The 19158-nt window shown below is 51.9% G+C and overlaps 1 protein-coding gene across 4 annotated transcripts in view; it reads right to left on the bottom strand.

Annotated features, from left to right (window-relative positions):
• The window catches only part of LOC144175032 (14-3-3 protein zeta), a 274073-nt gene that overhangs the window by 215682 nt on the left and 39233 nt on the right, over positions 1–19158 (bottom strand). Inside the window, exon 7 of one of the 4 annotated variants that reach the window (XM_077704061.1) lies at positions 14975–15652. The exons of the other annotated variants lie outside the window; for them this stretch is intronic. Coding sequence (XP_077560187.1) covers positions 15645–15652 — 8 coding nt within the window. The 3' untranslated portion in view covers positions 14975–15644. Of the gene's footprint in view, positions 1–14974; positions 15653–19158 lie in introns of those variants that run through there. 4 annotated transcript variants of the gene reach the window in all.

Below are 19158 nucleotides of genomic sequence, written 5' to 3'. Positions count from 1 at the left end.
CTACAGGCGCTTTGTGGAAGGCTTCTCAAGAATTGCGGAACCCCTCACGCGACTTACAAAAGATGACGTTCTATTTCTCTGGGGAAAAGAGCAGCAGGAGGCATTTGACACGCTGCGTAGCCGCCTTCAAACTGCGCCAGTTTTAGCTCACTTCGATGATGCCGCCGATACGGAAATTCGTACAGATGCCAGGAACGTGGGAATCGGTGCTATCCTTGTCCAGTGGCAAGCTGGCGTAGAAAAACTTATAGCTTATGCGAGTCGCGCCCTTTCCAAAGCGGAAACAAATTATTTGGCGACCGAGAAGGAATGCCTCGCCGTCATCTGGGCAATCAGCAAATTTCGTCCATATTTGTACGGCAGGCCATTCAAAGCAGTGAGCGACCACCATCCCCTCTGCTGGCTCGCGAGCTTGAAGGACCCATCGGGGCGACTAGCTCGTTGGAGTTTAACACTGCAGGAGTACGACGTCACGGTCGTATACAAGTCCGGAAGCAAGCACAGCGATGCTGACTGTTTGTCACGGGCACCAGCTTCCGCGGGTTCGTCCGAAGGGGACGAGGACTTTACCTTCATCGGGATCATCCACAACACGGATATGGCTGACTGCCAGCTGGCCGACGCGGAGCTGCGACCGCTTATCGAATACCTGCGAGATGACACCGTGGTGCCGCCCCGCACCTTCCGTAGGGGAATAGCTTCGTACTGTCTACGTGACAACGTGCTCTATAGGCGGAGTTACGACGGCAGTAACGAGAAATTCCTGCTCGTCGGACCATCAGCACTACGTAGGGAAATTTTGCAAGCGTACCATGACGAACATATGGCTGGGCACTTAGGCGTCACCCGCACGTTTGCCCGAATTCGCAAAAAGTACTACTGGCCAAAACTGCTGGAATCGGTCAAACAGTACGTAAGAACATGCCGTGATTGCCAGCGCCGGAAGTCACCTCCGGTAAAACCAGCAGGCCTACTCCATCCGCTAGACCCCCCGACGCGCCGTTTTGGCAAATCGGAATGGATATACTTGGCCCCTTCCCGACGTCAGCCTCCGGGAATAAGTGCATCATCGTGGCCACGGACAACTTAACGCGCTATGCCGAGACAAAGGCCCTTCCCCGTGGAACCGCTGCAGAGGTCGCTAATTTTTTTCTGAGCAACATCGTCCTCCGACATGGTGCGCCTGCCATCGTGTTGACCGATAGAGGCACCTCTTTCACAGCCGAATTCCTGCAAGAAGTCATACGCCTAACGCACACTACTCACCGCAAGACGACCGCCTATCACCCCCAAACAAATGGCCTTTCAGAGCGTCTTAACCGAACCTTAGCTGACATGTTGTCTATGTATGTGGACCTGAATCACAAGACATGGGATGAAATTCTACCGTATGCGACATTCGCTTATAATACAGCTGTGCAGGAAACGACGCGATTTACGCCGTTTGAGCTTGTGTTTGGCCGCCCAGTCACGACAACCCTCGACGCAATGCTCCCTGTCGACAACGGCATGATAACCGTCACCGAAATTGACGACATCAAGCAGAAAGCGGAAGAGGCCCGTCAGCTCGCTAGATTCCGCATTCGCAAGCAGCAGGAAACGGACGCTCGACAATACAACTTGCGACGACGACTCGTGGAATACCGACCCGGCGATCTCGTTTGGGTGTGGACGCCTATTCGCCGCCGCGGGCTTTCAGAGAAGCTACTTCGGCGCTACTTCGGGCCCTATAAAGTTATCCGCCGTGTGTCAGACGTCAACTACGAGGTTCTACCAGAGAGCGAGGCACCTATTTCCCCTAGACGGCGGCCACATGCTGAAGTCGTTCACGTGGTGCGCCTTAAACCGTACCATGCCCGGACATTTGACACTACCAGTTGACCTATACTGTGCATGCACTTATTTTTTTTTTCCTTGTTCCGGTCCCCGTCTTGTGAACCTGCGTTTCCTCCACCGTCCGTTTGTTCTGTGAACTTCTTTTGTTCCCTCGTGCCCGGCGTGCTAACGGCATCGGGTCGATGCCTACCGGGAGGGGGGAGTAATGAAACATGTTTGAGTATTACGCATTGATTGGAAACTGACGTCACGCATCAGCGAACAAGTGGAAGGCAAGGAAGAAGACGACGAGTGGCACTAGAGGTAAAGAAGAGGAGGTAGACGACGTTCCAGCTCTGAGTCTATGAGCAGCGCATCATTTATGGGCACAAGTTCGCCTTGTAAATAAACCTTTTTCCAGTCCTCATTCGTAACCATCGTTACAATATATATATATATATATATATATATATATATATATATATATATATATATATATATATATATATATATATATATATATATATATATATATATATATATATCTGTGTGTGTGTGTTTTTATGAATAAAGTAATGATGTAATGATGATGACTATGATGAAAGCACATACCCCCAATGGGGTTGTGATGAGACTTGTTGGCCAACCGGGCGGCCGTCACTCCACAGAGATATTGAAGAAGTGTGTATGGTGCTTTCGCACGATGTGCGGTGGTTGGCACAGCCGAACTGTTAGCAGATTACTTTTTCACGGCGAGAACACTGTTAGTCTGTCTCTTCCGGTTCTGCGGGAAAGCCGTGGGGCCTGTTCCTTGAAGCTTGCTTTGTGAAGCCTCATGCATACAGTCGCATTCCTGAAGCCTCCCACTTTTTCCAAACTCGGTTGCGCTACTCTTCATGGAGCTGATACAACACCCGATGCCTGTATGTGATGGCCAAGTTTAGGCCGAACGTCAGCAACCGGTACTTACTGGATAAAGTCTTTGGTGTACTCTTGTGCTTCAAGCAACGGGAACCGGTTGAAGCCGCAACATTTGCTTCAGCTACTAAGGTCGGGCAAAGGTTTGACCGTTGATGCTGCAAGTTACCTATCTCCACAGCAGGACGTACCCACATGGGGGGGTGGACGCGTTATGGAAAGGTTGTCTGGAGGGCCCTCCGACAGCACTATATAAGCGCTCCCCTAAAGCGATGTCCACCAGCGTTTCGCAGGAAAAATGCCGCATCTGACCTCATTTCGCCCTCCTATAACGGAACGTAAATTATTCTCACACAACTTTGCGAACAGAAATAAATCACTCAAAACACCGAAAACTAACCTAAACCATGACAATTATAATTGAGACTAAAGATTCCAAAATATAGACGTAGGAGCCAGACTCGAACCACCGGTCTTCCGAATAGAAAGATCAGACGGAACGTGTACGCAACAACAGCAGACGTCCTGCCCTATTCCAGCCTAGTGTTAAAAACGCGAATGTCGTCGGACGGCACTCAATAGCCAGGGCTGAAGCACCGAGCTAAATTATCCATCGGACAGCCCTCCAGACAGTGCGTTATGGAAAATCTGTGTCCGCTTCGTCAACACTTTGTGTGTACTCCAAAGCCTAGCAGTGTTACGCAGAGAGTAACACGTATCCGAAACGGTGCATTAAACAATGGTTTTAGGCATTATTTTGCTGTGGTAAAATATTTGCAGTAACTTACGCAGTAACCTGACAAAGCGGGGCTTCGGAACATGTTCAAACCCACAAGAAATAGCTGCAGGTTTCTGTTGTTCGTAAAACAAATATAGCAGGCTCCAGCTTTGGTGTATTACAAATTGGTAATGCTTGAACGAGGAAGTAAGGGGCATACTCACTTCACGATTTCGTGAAATACGATGCGTATTCTGCGCTTGCTACATTAGGCGCGCCTTGATAAACTTGCACTAAAGCTTGCCTCGCCATATTACAATATTGTTTTCTTTATTTTTATCCTTTTAGGTGTGGAGGCTAGAAAAAAAGCTCTAAAACATCTTTCCGTCCTCATTCCCCACTCAAAATGAATTACCGTATGTCGTGTTCAAGTTTTGACAGCGTATATTACACGGGGTGCATGTGATGCAATTAATGACAATTAGCTTTGTTTGTGATAACAGAATTCAAAAAAATAGTCCCAGGTACGTCAATTTTTCTCAGGTCCACGAAAAAAAATAGACAAGAACAGAAGACAAACATTATGGATTAAAGTACATAACGCGGGTACCACAACAAGAACATACATTAGTTCCAATCGGTTGCAATCATTTCAACCGGGAGGTTTCGCTAGGGGGAAACGAAAGTACATCATTCATTTGCTGTTGCCCTGAAATATTGTTACGGTGCAGCCTTCCTGGTCGAAGTGGTGAAGCAACTGCTATAAGGAGAAATCTCCCTGCATGGCATGCGGCTAATCGTGGAGGACGAGAAAGACGACGAACAATGTTGCGCCCGGCAGGAGCTAAAACCGTCATCTGCTGTGTCTCCGATTTTCCCCTTTTGTAAATAGTGTAATACAGCTAATTCTAATCGCGTCTACCTCGTTTCAATATCATTGTTGTGTTACAAGAAAGCAGCGGAATGTACACGGATCTTAACCAATAATTCGAACAGGTTTCCCAATTTCGTCTCTCAATGGCAATGACATAACAAAGTTGTTAACGCCCTCATCTAGCAATACCTGCGTGTTACATGAAACATCAGGAGACCAACGTGTGTGTGTGTGTGTGTGTGTGTGTGTGTGTGTGTGTGTGTGTGTGTGTGTGTGTGTGTGTGTGTGTGTGTGTGTGTGTGTGTGTGTGTGTGTGTGTGTGTGTGCGTGCGCGTGCGCGCGCGCGTACGTGTGTGCCTGCGTGCGTGCGGGTGTGTGTTGCGCGCGTGTGTGTGCGTGTGTGTGTGCGTGTGTGCGCGTACGTGTTTGCGTGTGTGTGTGTTTGTGTGTGTGCGCGCGTGTGCATTTTTGCATATTGCGTACGTGCGTGTGTGCGTGCGCGTGTGTACGTGTGTGCGTGCGTGCGGGGGGTGTTTCATACGTGCGGGTGCGCGCACGTGTGTGTGCGTTTGTGCGTGCACGTGTGTTGCGTGTGTGTGCGCCTGTTGCGCACGTGCGTGTGTGCGTTTGTGTGTCCGCGCGTGTGTGCGCGCGTGTTGTGTACGTGCGTGTGTGCGTCCGTTTGCGTGTCTGTGTTGCGTGTGTGCGTGCGTGTATGTGTGCACGTGTGTGTGGAGTGTGTGTGTGTTTGTGTGTGCGTGCGTGAGTGTGCGCGTTTGTGTGTATTGTGTACGTGCGTGTGTGCGTGCGTGTGTGCGCGCGCGTGTGTATTTGTGTCTGTGTGTGTGCGTGCGTGTTTGCGTGCGGGGGTGTGTTGCTTACGTGCGGGGTGCGCGCGTGTGTGCGCGTTTGTGTGTGCACGTGTGTTGCGTACGTGCGTGTGTGTGCGCGCGCATGCATGCACGCGTGTGTGTGCGCGTGTTGTGTACGTGCGTGTGTGTGTACGTGTGTGTGTTGCGGGTGTGTACGTGTGTGTGCGCGCGCGTGTGTGTGCGTTTGTGTATTGCGTACGTGCGTGTGTATTTGTGTGTGTGTGTACGTGTGTGTGTGTGCGTGCGTGTTTGCGTGCGGGGGTGTGCTGCATACGTGCGGGTGTGCGAGCGTGTGTGTGTGCGTTTGTGTGTGCACGTGTGTTGCGTACGCGCGTGTGTGCGCATTTGTGTGTGCGCGTGTGTGCTCCTGTTGCGTACGTGCGTGTGTGCGTTTGTGTGTGCGCGCGTGTGTTGTGTACGTGCGTGCGTGCGTGCGTTTGCCTGTCTGTGTGCGTGTGTACGCGTCTGTGTTTTGTGTGTGCGTGCGCAAGTGCGCGTGTGCAGGTGCGCGTGCATGTGTGCACGTATGTGTGTTTATAGGCAAGCATTTTTATAGACAAGACGTGCAGCGTCGCATTTGCATTTATAGACAAGCGACGCTATACGTCCAGGCTATTTTATTTGAGGTAATGTGGTTATATCTCGGCTTTTTCAATCAAAGGATTATGCCTACGCTCTCTCTACCAGGAGGTACAAAAGCCGATAACATCAAAGCTGTAGCTTTGAATAGTTAAAGGGCTCATTAGGTTTTCGCACCTCATATTTTTAACGAGGACCACGTCTGCAATAAGGGGCGCACAGGACATCGCGATACATCCTGTTTGGCCATCCTTGTAACCACAACCGGCTTCCGAGAACTGAGGGCCATGAACGTTAGATGCAGATGTAACCTACATACAGTGAAATATTTACTGACGTATGCATCAAATGCCGAAGTTTACGCAAGACCGCATTAAATACATACGGATCCAGTCCTTCCACAGACTGCTATCGTTATTGGACGTAGTTTGCTGGAATGCAAGAAACGCAAACATCGTCTTTTCGCACCATTTCGAACAGTTCTAAGGAAAGAAGATGCGCGAGCTCTAATTTTTTGTCACAATCAAATAATTTAATTTGATTTTGACACCTTTCGAACGCAGACGCGTCCTCCAAGTTAATAACCAATCGGTAGCGCGAGGTCGTTCGGCTGGGCAATTTAATGCACGTTTTAAACCGTCACTTTGACGATAGGGAGGTTCCCGCAACGGTAACTCCTTTTTTTTTTTTTTTCTTAGCGCCACTGAAATAATGTCACGAACGTTTTCAAAGCGTGCAGCTTTCGCTTAGTGTGTGTTCGCTGCACGTCCGTTCTCGGTTAATTAATCAGATAGCATGCAGTCGTCGGAGCATTCGCTGAGTAGCACTTCGTCTTGTGTCTTGTTCTTCTTGCTCTTCTTACTTCCAAAACGGCCGGGAGGCCCTCCACGTCGGGCTGGGCGCTTAGCACGGGGAGGCATCTGCCCCTGGGCTTCGCGCACTCGGTCGGGGACAGCGGTGGCGTAGTATTCCGCGGACAGTTGCTCCGGCGTCATGCGTTCAACCAGCGCGTTGAGGGTTTTAGAAGCGGAGTCAATTAGGCCTTCCATTTGCAAATACAGAGCGCCCTTCAGCAACTCGAGAGTGGGAACCAGTCGAAGGTCGAAGAAGGCCGCTTCCCAGGATGTGTGGCCGGCACAGGGTGGTTTCCCGGTGCCGTCATTGCACTGCGGCGGCGTCAAGTGGTTTCCTTAGTAGTGCCAGAGTCCCTCAATGTAAAGCATTGAAGGACTCTGGTAGTGCGTAGCCCACTCTATCGCCTGCTGCAAGACGGCGGAGGTCACCGCGTCAAGCGGCACCACCGTGTTGTCATTCTGTACGTTTTCGGACTTCAGGAGGTCCTTTATTGTTTGCGACGTATTCGTGATTTCGATATCGACGAGAAAAACGTCGCCTTCGGAACTCTTGAGCTTAATGGTAGACATCCCGGCTGGAATATAGGAGGTTTGGTGTTTAGTGAGTCGATATAACACTGCAGAAGAAGCCGACATAAAGTAGCAACATTGTTTCGAATAGGACTGATTTAGAGCCACCTTGATATTTGTGCGGTTTCAAATAATGATACAATTCCACTCTTTGTAAGGACTGACGTGGAATGAGCGAATGCACAAACAGTGCCTTAGAAAAAATTGACCGCGTATCTGCTCCTTTCGTTGCAAATGTCGGCAAAAGGTGATAGTCCTTCGTCAACATTTGCCAAGTAAATGCCTCCATTCTCTTTCCCACTCACCTCTCATGCTGTTCCTCTCCCGTCTCGTTCCTCCCGAGATGAACACGCTAGAGGTTTGCTCAAGTCAATTAAAATTTGCCGCGTTCTACTGCTCCACGCCGGTGCCTCGATGCCAGCGCTGACTCAGGGTGGACACGCACGTGAATCGAGGCGCCCTACTTCAACGTTTATAGAACCGCATTTCCTTACTTCACGTGCGTTCCAAGCAAGACGTGGAACCTGGGACCGGTTCCGGCGCTGCCTCGCCGAGCAGGACCTGGGGGAAGGAGCCGAGCTGTTCCGGGGCCTGGTTTGCTGCGCCAGGCAATCCACACAGAGCTGCACAGTAGCCGAGGGGGCCACCACGCCGGACCTGAAGCTGCTGCAGCTGCGGGCGGTGTGCAACCGTGCGGAGAAGAAGGCCCAGCGCTCGGGGGAGCGGGCGGACTGGACGGCGTACCGGCGAGTGGATGCGGCGTGCCGCCGTCACGCCAATCGCCTGAGCCGGCAGCGCTGGGCCGAGCTTTGCGTCAGCTCGGAGGCCGACCCACGCTGCCACCGCCTCTGGGGCATCTTCAACTCCATCCTGAAACCCCAGAGAAACCGCAACCCCCTGGCTGCCATGGCCATCCGCAAGCAGGCCAGCTTTGCGGAGTTGGCTGACCTCTTCGCTGCACAATTCCTGCCGCCACACCAGGCGGAATCAGGGCCCGCTGCTGCTGTTGCTGGGACGGGGGAGGTGCACCACCCCCTGAACAACGCCCCCATCACAGAGACTGAGCTCCGCAGTGCCCTCCGCAGCTGCAAGCGTAAGTCGGCGCCAGGAGCGGACGGCCTCACCTACCAGATGATGCGCAATCTGGATGAGGTGGGGTTCGGCCGACTCCTGGCCGCCTACAACGTCATATGGGACACGGGCCAACTGCCACCTGAGTGGCTGCTGGCCATCTTGCGGCCCATACCAAAGCCAGGCAAGGGCCTTGTGGCAGTCACGGCGTACCGGCCTGTGGCCCTCACATCCTGCGGCTGCAAGCTGCTCGAACGGGTGGCACTGCGGAGGATGGAGGCCATCGCTGCGGAGGAAGAGGCCATCCCCGAGCAGCTGACGGGCTTCCGGAGGCACCGAGCAGCCACCGACTCCATCGCCGACGTCGTGGCGGCCCTTGAACACGCCAGGGCCACCAAGCAGGTGGCGGCCCTGGTGCTGCTGGACGTGAAGGGCGCCTTCGACAACCTGCAGCGTCATGCCATCTCCCTGGCCATGGAGGAGGCTGGCATTGCGGGCAAGCTGCGGGGCTTCGTTGAGGCGTTCCTGACGGGCCGCACAGCGCAGGTGCAGGTGGGGGCCGCCCTGTCGGCTCCCCGGCCGGTGAACGTGGGCACCCCACAGGGCTCCGTCATCAGCCCCTTCCTCTTCAACCTGGTGATGGCAGCCCTGCGAGGCTGCCTGCCCAGAGGAGGGGGCCACCGAGTGTACATTTCGGTGTACGCCGACGACATCGCCCTGTGGGTGCTGGGGCCGAAGGGTCAGGGCCGAGCCATTGTACAGCAACTGCAGGCGGCCATGGAGGCAGTTCGTGCCAAGCTGGCAGGCGTCGGCCTACAGCTGTCGGCGACAAAGACCGACGCCATGCTGGTGCATCCGGATGCCGCCGCCCGTGGATGGACCCGGCGCCTGACCATCGATGGCGAGGAGCTCCAATGGAGGACCAGGGTGCGGTACCTGGGGCTCACCCTGGACCACCGACTGAACTTCCGGCAGGCGGCCAAGGAGCTCCGAGCCAGGGCGCAGCTGGCCACCACAGCAGTGCGCAAGATGGTGGCCCGGGACAGCGGCTGCTCGCAGCGGACGGCCCTCCGGCTGTACAGTGCGTCGGCGGTGGGTCTCCTTATGTACGCGCTCCCACTGGTGACCCTGCGGAAACCCACCTGGCGGCAGCTGGAGGGAGACCACCGCAAGGGGGTCCGCGCTTGCCTCGGCCTGCCCCAGAGCTCGCCGTGCGAGAAGACGCTGGCCGAGGCGGGGGCGTGGACCCTAGAGATGACAGCTGACTTGCGGGCACTTGGCCAGATTGACCGGCTGAGACGCGCCGAGGGGGCGGTCCGCTGCTGCGGCGGCTGAAGAGCCACCACCACTCGCGCATGGGGCGCATGCTGATGCTCTACGAGGAGGTGGTGGGCCCCGTGGACGCGGGACCTCGTGGCCCCGCTCCAGCTCTGGCAGCTGACGTGCGGCTGGACCTTCCGGGGCTGCACAGCAAGCGGCGGACACCCCACTGCGGGCAACTGCAGCTGGCCCGGGGTGTCGTCTGGGGCGACCTAGACGGCCACGCCCTAGTATACACAGATGGCTCGGTGCGGGAGCAGCAGGGGTCAGCCGCAGCGGCCGCCGTGCTGGGAGAGGCCACCCGACAGGCGCGGCTGTCCTATGCCTCTTCCTCGGCCACGGCTGAGCTGGTGGGGGTCGGACTGGGCCTGGACCTGCTGCTGGAAATGGAGCCCTTGCCCGAGCGCTGCGCCCTGCTGTGCGACTCCCGAGTGGCCCTGGTGCGTCTTCAGGACGGAGACTCGCACTCCCTGTTGGTGCGTGGCATCCGGGAGAAGGCGGCACAGCTGGCGGACCGGGGCACTCAACTGTGCCTGCAGTGGGTCCCCGCCCACATTGGTCTGGATGGCAACGAGCGGGCGGACGAGCTGGCCGCGGGGGCACACGTGCTGCCTCCGTCGGACATGGTGGCTCAGGCGGCAGCGGACGACGCCCGCCTGCTCATCCAGCGACACATCCGGACCAAGCATCCGGACCCGCGGCTGCGTGTCGGAGGGGGCCTACCGCCTGTGCGGGCCTCACGCCTGCCTCGACGACTGCGCTCGGCCATCCTGCGCCTCCGAGTGGGGGACGTGTGGACGGCGGAGCGGAAGCGCCGTCTGGGGCGGGCGACCAGCCCCTCCTGCACCCACTGCCGAGCGCCCGTGCAGTCCCTGCCGCACGTGCTATACGAGTGCCCCAAGTTTGCGGCAGGGCGGGCAGAGCTGCTGGTCGTGCTTCACGGAGCGCGGCCACTTGAGGACCTGCTTTGGCCCCCGGGCAGTGCTAGGGAGCGAGACAAAGTGCTCGAGGCCCTGGGTACATACCTGCGGGCCTCGGGGCTGCACAGCGCACTCCACTACAACTCTGCCTAGCTGCCCAGATTGTGGAGGAGTGCTGCTGCTGAAGCAGCTTCTGTACTTGTGTGTGTGCGTGTGTGACCCCTTTTACAAGTGTGCTGTGTCCTTTGTAGATTCATGTGTTGTCTATATCTGTAGTGTTTCTCTGTAATGTTAATTTTCCCAGTGTGTAACCCTTTTTTTTTTCTCTTCTGTGTTTTATATTTACCCTCATTCCCCTTTTTCCTTTTTTTTCTCTTTTGTGTTTTATATTTACCCTTGCGCGAGTTACATGCATTGTAATGTCAACCTTCTCCCCCTATCCTCCTATTCCTATGTATTCTTTTCTCTCTATCCTCCCCCTCCCCCCCTACACCAGCAGGCGTTCCGGTGTCCGCCCCCTAGGCGAGACAAACTACGCCTGTTGGTGGCTTTTCCTTTTCCTAAGTACAATAAATACATACATACATACATCGAGGCGCCCTACTTCAACGTTTATAGAACCGCATTTCCTTACTTCCCGTGCGTTCCAAGCAAAACGTGGAACCTATATATGGAACCTATATATAGTAAAATTTCTCGTAAGTGTTACCACTTGATTTCTTAAAATGCCGCCAGAAGCTATGGTGGCGCGGGCGACAGCAGGCGACGGAGTGAACTTTATTTTCCAGCAGTGCATGTAGCATTTCATTTCGCAAAAATCAAGCATCCATGAATTTTTTTCATAAAGGAGCACTGTAAATGTCCCTTGTGTATTAATTATTTCTCTTATATTTGCGTAATGTCTTGCTCTTGTTCAAGAATGTTGACAAGTATGAACACATAAAGCGGACTTTGACGTTTAGATTTGGCTGTGGGTATATAAGACCATTGCGCAGCATTTGGTTCACTTCGGCCGCGTGGCTGAATCGAGTCACAGACAGACAGACATGCGTGTGAACTGCTGTGGTTTTTATGTTCACTCCCACGCGTGAACTATGGTGTCTGAGCCTCGTGCCACGGACATTATTGTAAAGAACCTTCGGTGCGGTGTACTAGTTGTTTTGTGAACTTGTGTAATGTTCACTTCCTTTCCTCTGTGGCACATTGCGTAAATCATGTGCCCTGTCGACCCGTGTAGTAGCTAACTACAGCGGGTCCTAGCTGTAACTAGTCTTTAATAAATTCTCTTTATGTGACACATACAGACCGACCAAAATTTCTGCGTTTAAGTAGCCAAAGAAAGGCTATCGTCTTTAAAATAAGGAACGCACGTTAACGTGCACCTCCTGAGAAGCGCCCGGCGTTGGCCAGCTCGACCTTCGAGAACACTCTGCCCAGCGTTCGTGGCGTGGTTTCTCGCGAGCTCTTCTACTCGCCACTTCGCGTGCGTTCGCGCCTGAAGTGGGGAGCACAGACGCCGACTGCTCGAAGCTGGTTGTCGAGGGTACTAGCGCGTGCGAACGCGGTCCAGTTCACGAGAGATGTGACAGGCTGAAGACAAAAAATTGGGTGGTGATCAGTCGTTATGTATGTGCCTGCCTAATATCCTTATTGTCGGCTTGAAGAGAATTTTTTGAGTTGTCAATGACTTCCAGAGGGAAGTTCTTCTTCGGAGGGTCTTATTCTAATGAGTTCCGTTTTTTCAGGGGCATATTTTAGGCCATTTCTTCATATCGGCTCTTGTAGATCGTCGATGGTTTCTTGTATATTTAGTAGTTTTCCTGAAAGGGTCCATATGGGTGATGTCACCTGCGTAGATTGATTTGCCGGTGTGTTCTTTCTCTTTCAATTTTGGCTATTTCAATCATTTTCAGAACAGCAATGGGGAGATGATTACCCCTTGTGGAGTTCCCATGTTGGGCATTTCAAAGGGTTCGGATCTACTGTTCCCAATGCCGACAATTGTGGCTGTTCTGTTTGATAGGAAGTTTCTGATGCAATCATAAATTTTCTTGCCGCATCCTGCTTTTTCAGCTGCTTTCAATATTGACACTGTTATCAATTCCACTTGTCTTCTCGCACTCGAAGTGATGACTCGTTCATCAGAGATCATCACCACAATCGGTCCTAGGGGTTCGAAAAGGAGGAGGTTGACGAAGCGCGATTTGCGTACACGGCAGCCATTCCTCGCATAGCTTCAGTTTTTGTGATTCATTGAACGTCTGACCGCACCTCATCCTTTGAGATCCCAGTGTTGTCCGTGACAATATTGCCCCATGCGATACGTAGCCAAATGCCCCTTTCAGATCGTAGTCGTCATTGTGATTGAGGATGTCGTGTCTGAGCTGCAGGAAGGCATCTTGGGTGGACTGCGAAAACAAATTATATCGTCTGGAAACATGTTTTCCTCAAAGTGCTTTTGAAGCCTTGTCGTGATGATTCTTTCGTACACCTTTCGTACGCGCGAGGTCAGTGATATCGGTCGTAGATTTTCAATACCCGGTGTCTTTCCTGGTTTGGGTATTGTCGTAATTGTCGAGTGTTACCATTGCATAGCTAATCGGTTCGGCTTCCATAGCTTTTCATTTATGTATGCAGCTAATGCTTTCAATTGCGAATCATTTAGGTTCCTGAGTATGTTATTGTTAATTTCGGTAGCGATCACAACATAGTAGAGATCAGGACGAAATCGGATAACTTTAGAAGAAAGGCAAATAAACGAATGATGACTAATTGGGACAAAGAAGAAATAGAAGACAGATATCTGGTGTCGCGACTTAACAGAAGTATTGAAACAGTCCACCAAGGAATTTGAACAAGAAAGCGAATACCTGTGTCGACAACCATCTGATTAGTCTATGGAACAAAAAACCAAAGCTAACCAAACGTTGGAAAAAAAAAGACATAAGACGCTGAAAGCAAAAACTGAAAAGATCACGAATCTAGCTAGGAAGTGATAATTAAAGGTATGCACAATCCGGAGACAAGGAGAGAGACCGGACGCAACCTCAACAGAGTGGCGCACGGTTTCGAAGGCACCAACGAGCCTTCGAAACCCTAAGACAGATTTACTGTGCGCGAAAATAGCCCCCTCTACTAGACAATACCGAGGTTCCCAAAAGGTAAAGCTCGACAGTGACATCACAAAAGAAGCATATCGTCATCCTTGCGAGAAAAAGGAAGAGTGCGGCGTCGCACCAACCGCTTATGCGCGACCCTGGCCTGTCGCCTCGCATAGCGGCATCGCCGCCAGCAAGGGCGAGTAGCGCCATACCTACGCGCAAGAGTGGTATATCCGTGCTCTCCGAGTTAATCTATCAATTTAAAGCAACCAGTGTCCATTTAAGGCTTTTTTGACGGCAGCACCAAGGCAATCACTGGGCACTGCACTAACCGGCTTTACAACCCTAAAGAAGAACGCGTCGCCAACCGCAAGGCTTGGTGGCAACAGTTGAAGGACCTTCGCAGTTCCCGCCGCCACCTTCCTCCTCCCGCTTCTGATCGTACACTCCGCGAAGATGCTTACACCCGCCAGGCTCAGACTCTCTCCCTCCCTTGTGAACTAATTTTTCACTATACAATGACCAGAGATGGCACGCCCCACTGTCAGGTGTGCGGTGCCTGTCCCGTTATTAAATATACTTACTGGACTTATCCTCGCACCAGGCGATCACCCCACTTTCTTCATCCACACCTTTTACCACCCCACATTCCATACTCGTAGGAAAACTGGACAGCTCCTGCGCCCATCTTCGCCCGACCCTCTGGCCTCGCCTCGCCCGGCTCATTGCCCACGTGCGGGGCCCTGGCTCCTCCTGAGTACCCACCTGAACGCATTCCCAGCACACCAGAACCTTATTTTGGGCAGACCGGACATGGGCCGCTTCAAAGTTTGAACTCTCTCCCTCTCCCCATGCTACACAGAATAAGCCGGTACTTTTCCAAATTCTGTCTGGAGTCAAATGTAGCGCGACAGCCACAATGCCACGTAAATATATAGGGCGGGAACCGCCTATCCCTTACATATGTTCTACCGCCTCCACGCATAGATTAACTGTTCAGCAGGGGTTTATGCAGAATTTCGATTTTTTTTTTTTTTTTGGGGGGGGGGGGGTTCTATAAATCCCTAGGCAGGGTGCTTGTGGTTGTGGAATCTCTTTGGGGGGGTGTCGAAGTCCTTCTGGGGGGGGGGGGGGGGGGGAGGGGTGTTAGGAGGGTGTGTATAAATCCCTGCTGTTCATATCGCCACAGTGGATCATTGGGAGACATGCCTGGTCAGCTCCGATGTTTACCTTTGAAGTTCTCGTCCAACTCGCCTTGAACGTCACCCGTGTTCAAGGGTACGGGCAGACTTCGGAGGGACACGTTCCTGGGATCGTTTACTCCTGAAGTACACTGCGAAAGAATTCACGCCTGTACAAACCTTAAACTCGAGTACTCTTTATTGTGCTTGAGCCGTGTCCACCGACCCAGTTGGTCGAAACGGGACGTCGGGCGAAAAATCCCCCCTGCCGCCTTATTTTGCTGAGAGTGAGCTTGCAAGTTGGCGCAAGGCGTAACGTGTCCTGGTCAAGCCAGTTGTAGGCATTCTTTCTCAATAGCAAGCCGGACTCGCCAATCGTATGTCACGGGCGTTTCGCAAGATGCGATCGTGGCAACCTGATCACAACGTAGATACTGCAGCCTTCTGCAGATGTACGTCACTGCAGTGCACTCGGCGTTGTCACTCCAACACGTCAACACGTTTTCGTCAACACCTCCACAAATTATATGCAGTGCATACGGCTATTGTGGAGCCACAACCGCTGTTGCCACTACTACAGCTCGACGTCCAAGCAAACTGCTTCTCGTCATCCATGAAGGCTGGCGCTTTTCAGTCACGTTTGCTGTGCGCAGACTTAACGATGCTGGTCCTTTCATCCGCACTAAAGCATAATTAGCCACAGGCGCCAGTTGTACACTTCAAAACAAGGACCAAGCATTTATTCGGAAGCCAAAAACACAGACCAGCTTCCGTTAAAACGGTGACCTCTCGATGATGGCGGGGCGGGATTCCGTGGACAAAGTTCTCAACACCCAGCTGTCCCCTACAGCTCATGCCGCTGTAAAGAGAGAAGTGGGAATACCGGTTGAACGCACACGGCAAAAACGCCCTGGCACTTTTCACGCAATTACTACTACTATTAACCTTACAAGGCCCACATCCATGGACAGCTTTTACAGCGCATCTTCCCAAATTGAATGAAACGGCATCCTGTTGGCAACGCAGCCGCCACGTTTCCATAACAAGTCTATTTGGGCATACTTACCCCTCCGGTACAATATGAAGATGCAGCTTGCTGGCCAACAAGACTGCAGTTCATCTGCGGCAACAGCCGTTACGAAACCGCGTGGCGAGACTAATGCGTCCAACAGCACCCATAGTACGACAGATGCAAAGCTGGTGGGTCAACTCTAAGGTACGTTTGAAACTATGCTAGTCTTGTACCTCTGCCTGGTAAGGCAATAAAACCCTGCAAGACCCCGGGAGAAGTACATGCCAGTTTGGTTTGCGCAGTGTCATGTGTCCGTCTTTTTTTTTAACAGCGAATACAGCGCTTGCTCTCCCGATGATCACTGCTGGACGCGGAGAACATGCTTCCATCAGTGGCCCGGAAGCAGCAGAATGACCTACCCTGAGTAGAAGGGCGCCGGCAGGGGTGCACTTCAGCTTCACCTATTGAAGATTCACCCTAAAAATGCATTTACATACGCACGTGAATCCATAAAACGACTGCACTACAAAGTGATGCTGAGCCAGTCTCTGCTAAAATTTCAATGCAAACAGATCTCAACGATAATCGATTGGTTTAGAAGGGGACCAGCAGTTCAACAAGCTCCCTTTGCAGCAGTGTGGAAGGCCTCGGCCCCACCATGGCGGCAGGCCGAGCCCAGACTCGCCACTGGCCGACGTCCCATAAGCTTTGGCATCTTGTAGTTGCCAAAGCAACCCCGCAGGGGCACCAGAAAAGGAATTCCAAGTAGTTGACGTGCCATCCAGAGCTATACATTTGTTGATACTAAATCCCCTGAATGTAGCTTGCATTTAAGGTGCGAACCGAATCAAGCAACTACTCCGTTACCAGCAGCGCTGCAAACATCTTGCACGGTAAAAACTCCAGAGATGCAAAATTTCCTTCGGAATTCCCAAGCGCTGAACTGCAATGAAAGGCCCAGCGAACTAAGGCAGGCAGGCGCACACATGCCACTATCGTACAGGAATTCGCCACCGGACACTTCCATAACAAGAATGAAAAATGAAGAGTTTGAAACTGAATTTTGCTGAAACTGAATTTTGCAGTTCAGAAAGGCTAACGCAGACCACACGAGCATTCTGTTGTCTGGAGTTCTATTTGCACACTGGCCTTCACTGAGGAGCTGTCATCTGAAAAATGAACCATCACATATTTCTACATACTTAAGTCAAAATGCACACCTGAAGCAAAATTCTAAATAATCAATTTCAAGTCTGTTCCCTTTAATAGATAGGGGCAGACGTGATGCAAGACAGGCAAGGCTTTGATAAAAGGCTGCAAAACGAAACATCACAGCTTGAAACGCAACTGCAAGTTCCACCGATTACCTAACTGTTCCGGCCCTACATGGATATCTTGCATCCTCTGCCCGATCAGTGTGCCGTCTTCAGAAATGAGCTAGTTATGACATTAGCAAGAACTAGTCCAGTAGCAGAACGCTAGCAAGCAAAGACCTTCACCAACACGCCTGGAGGCAACACCACTTGCATACGGACAGTTTCTGCAGGCCTGAGCAACCAGGAACCACATACGGACAGCGTTTGATCAGTGCAGACCAGTTTGGAACCTTGTGTGCAGAACATCAGCACAAGGACATTGCCTACTCCTGTCGAAACAAACGCAGGTTTGCACACTGCGCCTGGACACCTAATACCTGTAGAGTTCATAGCTGCACACTAAAAATCGCATCTGAAAAAGCACAAAACTATTGTAGCCACTCTGCCTTCCAGAGAGAAAACACCACTGCACACCTGAACAGCAAACACCTCACTCCTTGTTTTGCCCTTTCGTATCCTCGATCAAGTACTTCAGCTACGTTCAAAGTTTGGATTGTACACCCGCATTTGGAAATGTGTGCCAAGGTAAGGGCCTAACATACCTCGAGCTCAGACCACAAACTGAGCAAGGTGCCAGAAAATGTTTGCGCCCGGCCTGCTGATGGCTTTAAATGGCAAATGCGAGGGCATGCTTCAACATTAGAGCAGTGATGTGTTCCTGTATGGACCTTAAACGCGAGGTTCAAAAAAGTGAGTTTCCGGTAGCACCCTCTCATTGCTTGACAAAAATCGTTCATGGATGGAGGACAAGCTAAGCCTATCATAACTAGTTATCGGTAAAACTAGTTGAGGCAGTAAGGAGATTACAGCCACCAGGCTGGGAGCCGATTTGACTTCACCCAGTGTTGCCCCACCCCCTTCCCCCTAAAATTGCCAGACTTGCAGAGTTGCAGAGTCAACTCCGCAATACAGTGGTTTCCAGGCAATTATGACAAGTCTAGTTGCCATTTAGTTGCATAGACATAGCCAAACATGTGGCCCGCTGTAAACTAAGTCCCTACTACTCGCGAAAGAATACTCCATGGGAATACGAAAATTCCAACTGCTCTTTCGATAAACATTTATGCTCGCTAACTTTCCCGTGGGCCACAAAAGCGAGCATAACTTTCCCGTGGGCCACAAAAGCGTTTCAAGGCCATAGCTACTCCAATTTCTGCGCGCACGCAAGGGATTGAACTGCATTCACCGACAGATTACAATAACCTGTTTTAACAAATTGGCTACTGCCCCACAAAGTGATGCTATTAATCTCAAATCAAAAGCTTTGTAACAAGCAGCCATAGCACTTAGAACCAAACCATTGCAAGTAGAGGTAATCTTTCCCCTTCCAGCTCTCATCTACCCCTTGGTCGTTCTCAAAGGCGGTTGCTCAAGAAAAGTGCTCTCAATGTTTTCAGCCTTGAAGGCTGCAGATTGCACACTTAAAATGGGTCGTGATGGCACTCAAATCCCTTCACTAGCGCGTAAAGTTGTATTTTCGAACTACCATTTGCACGACACTGCTCTGCAGAGAGCCAGCCGTGCACACTTAAGTTCACATGACCAGACCTTTCGCAAAGGTTGCCCCATTCCACCTTCCTTTGGGAAAGTGGATCAATGATGGCACACACACCTGGCTAGTTCATAGCTTAATTGCACCCTCCATTGCCCGCTAACTACGAGGAAGGAGCAAGGCAAGGCACCCTTGACAGAGTCCGAATACATAGTTTTTAATCTTGCGACTCAAACGCACTGTACAAAAAACACCTACAAACGAATCCTCACCCTCTAGAGACAATTGGCAGAAACTCAAAGGTGCCGAGCCGTCTGCTGCTGGTACAGACCTTTATCCCTTCCCCCACTGCGGGAGGAAGAGCGCAGCTGGGCACTTGCCCCTCCCAAACAGACAGCGTCCACTAGGTCCCCAAGGCTGCCATCATCCATAGAATACGCCAAGGCTCAACAGACTAGAAGGAAATGCCTCAACTCTGGCACGGC

This window comes from Haemaphysalis longicornis, unplaced genomic scaffold (genome assembly GCF_048455015.1).
Source record: "Haemaphysalis longicornis isolate Haplotype H1 unplaced genomic scaffold, Haemaphysalis longicornis Haplotype H1 scaffold_3, whole genome shotgun sequence".
In the NCBI taxonomy this organism is placed as follows: Eukaryota; Metazoa; Arthropoda; class Arachnida; order Ixodida; family Ixodidae; genus Haemaphysalis; species Haemaphysalis longicornis.
This window is presented reverse-complemented; position numbering and strand designations above follow the sequence as displayed.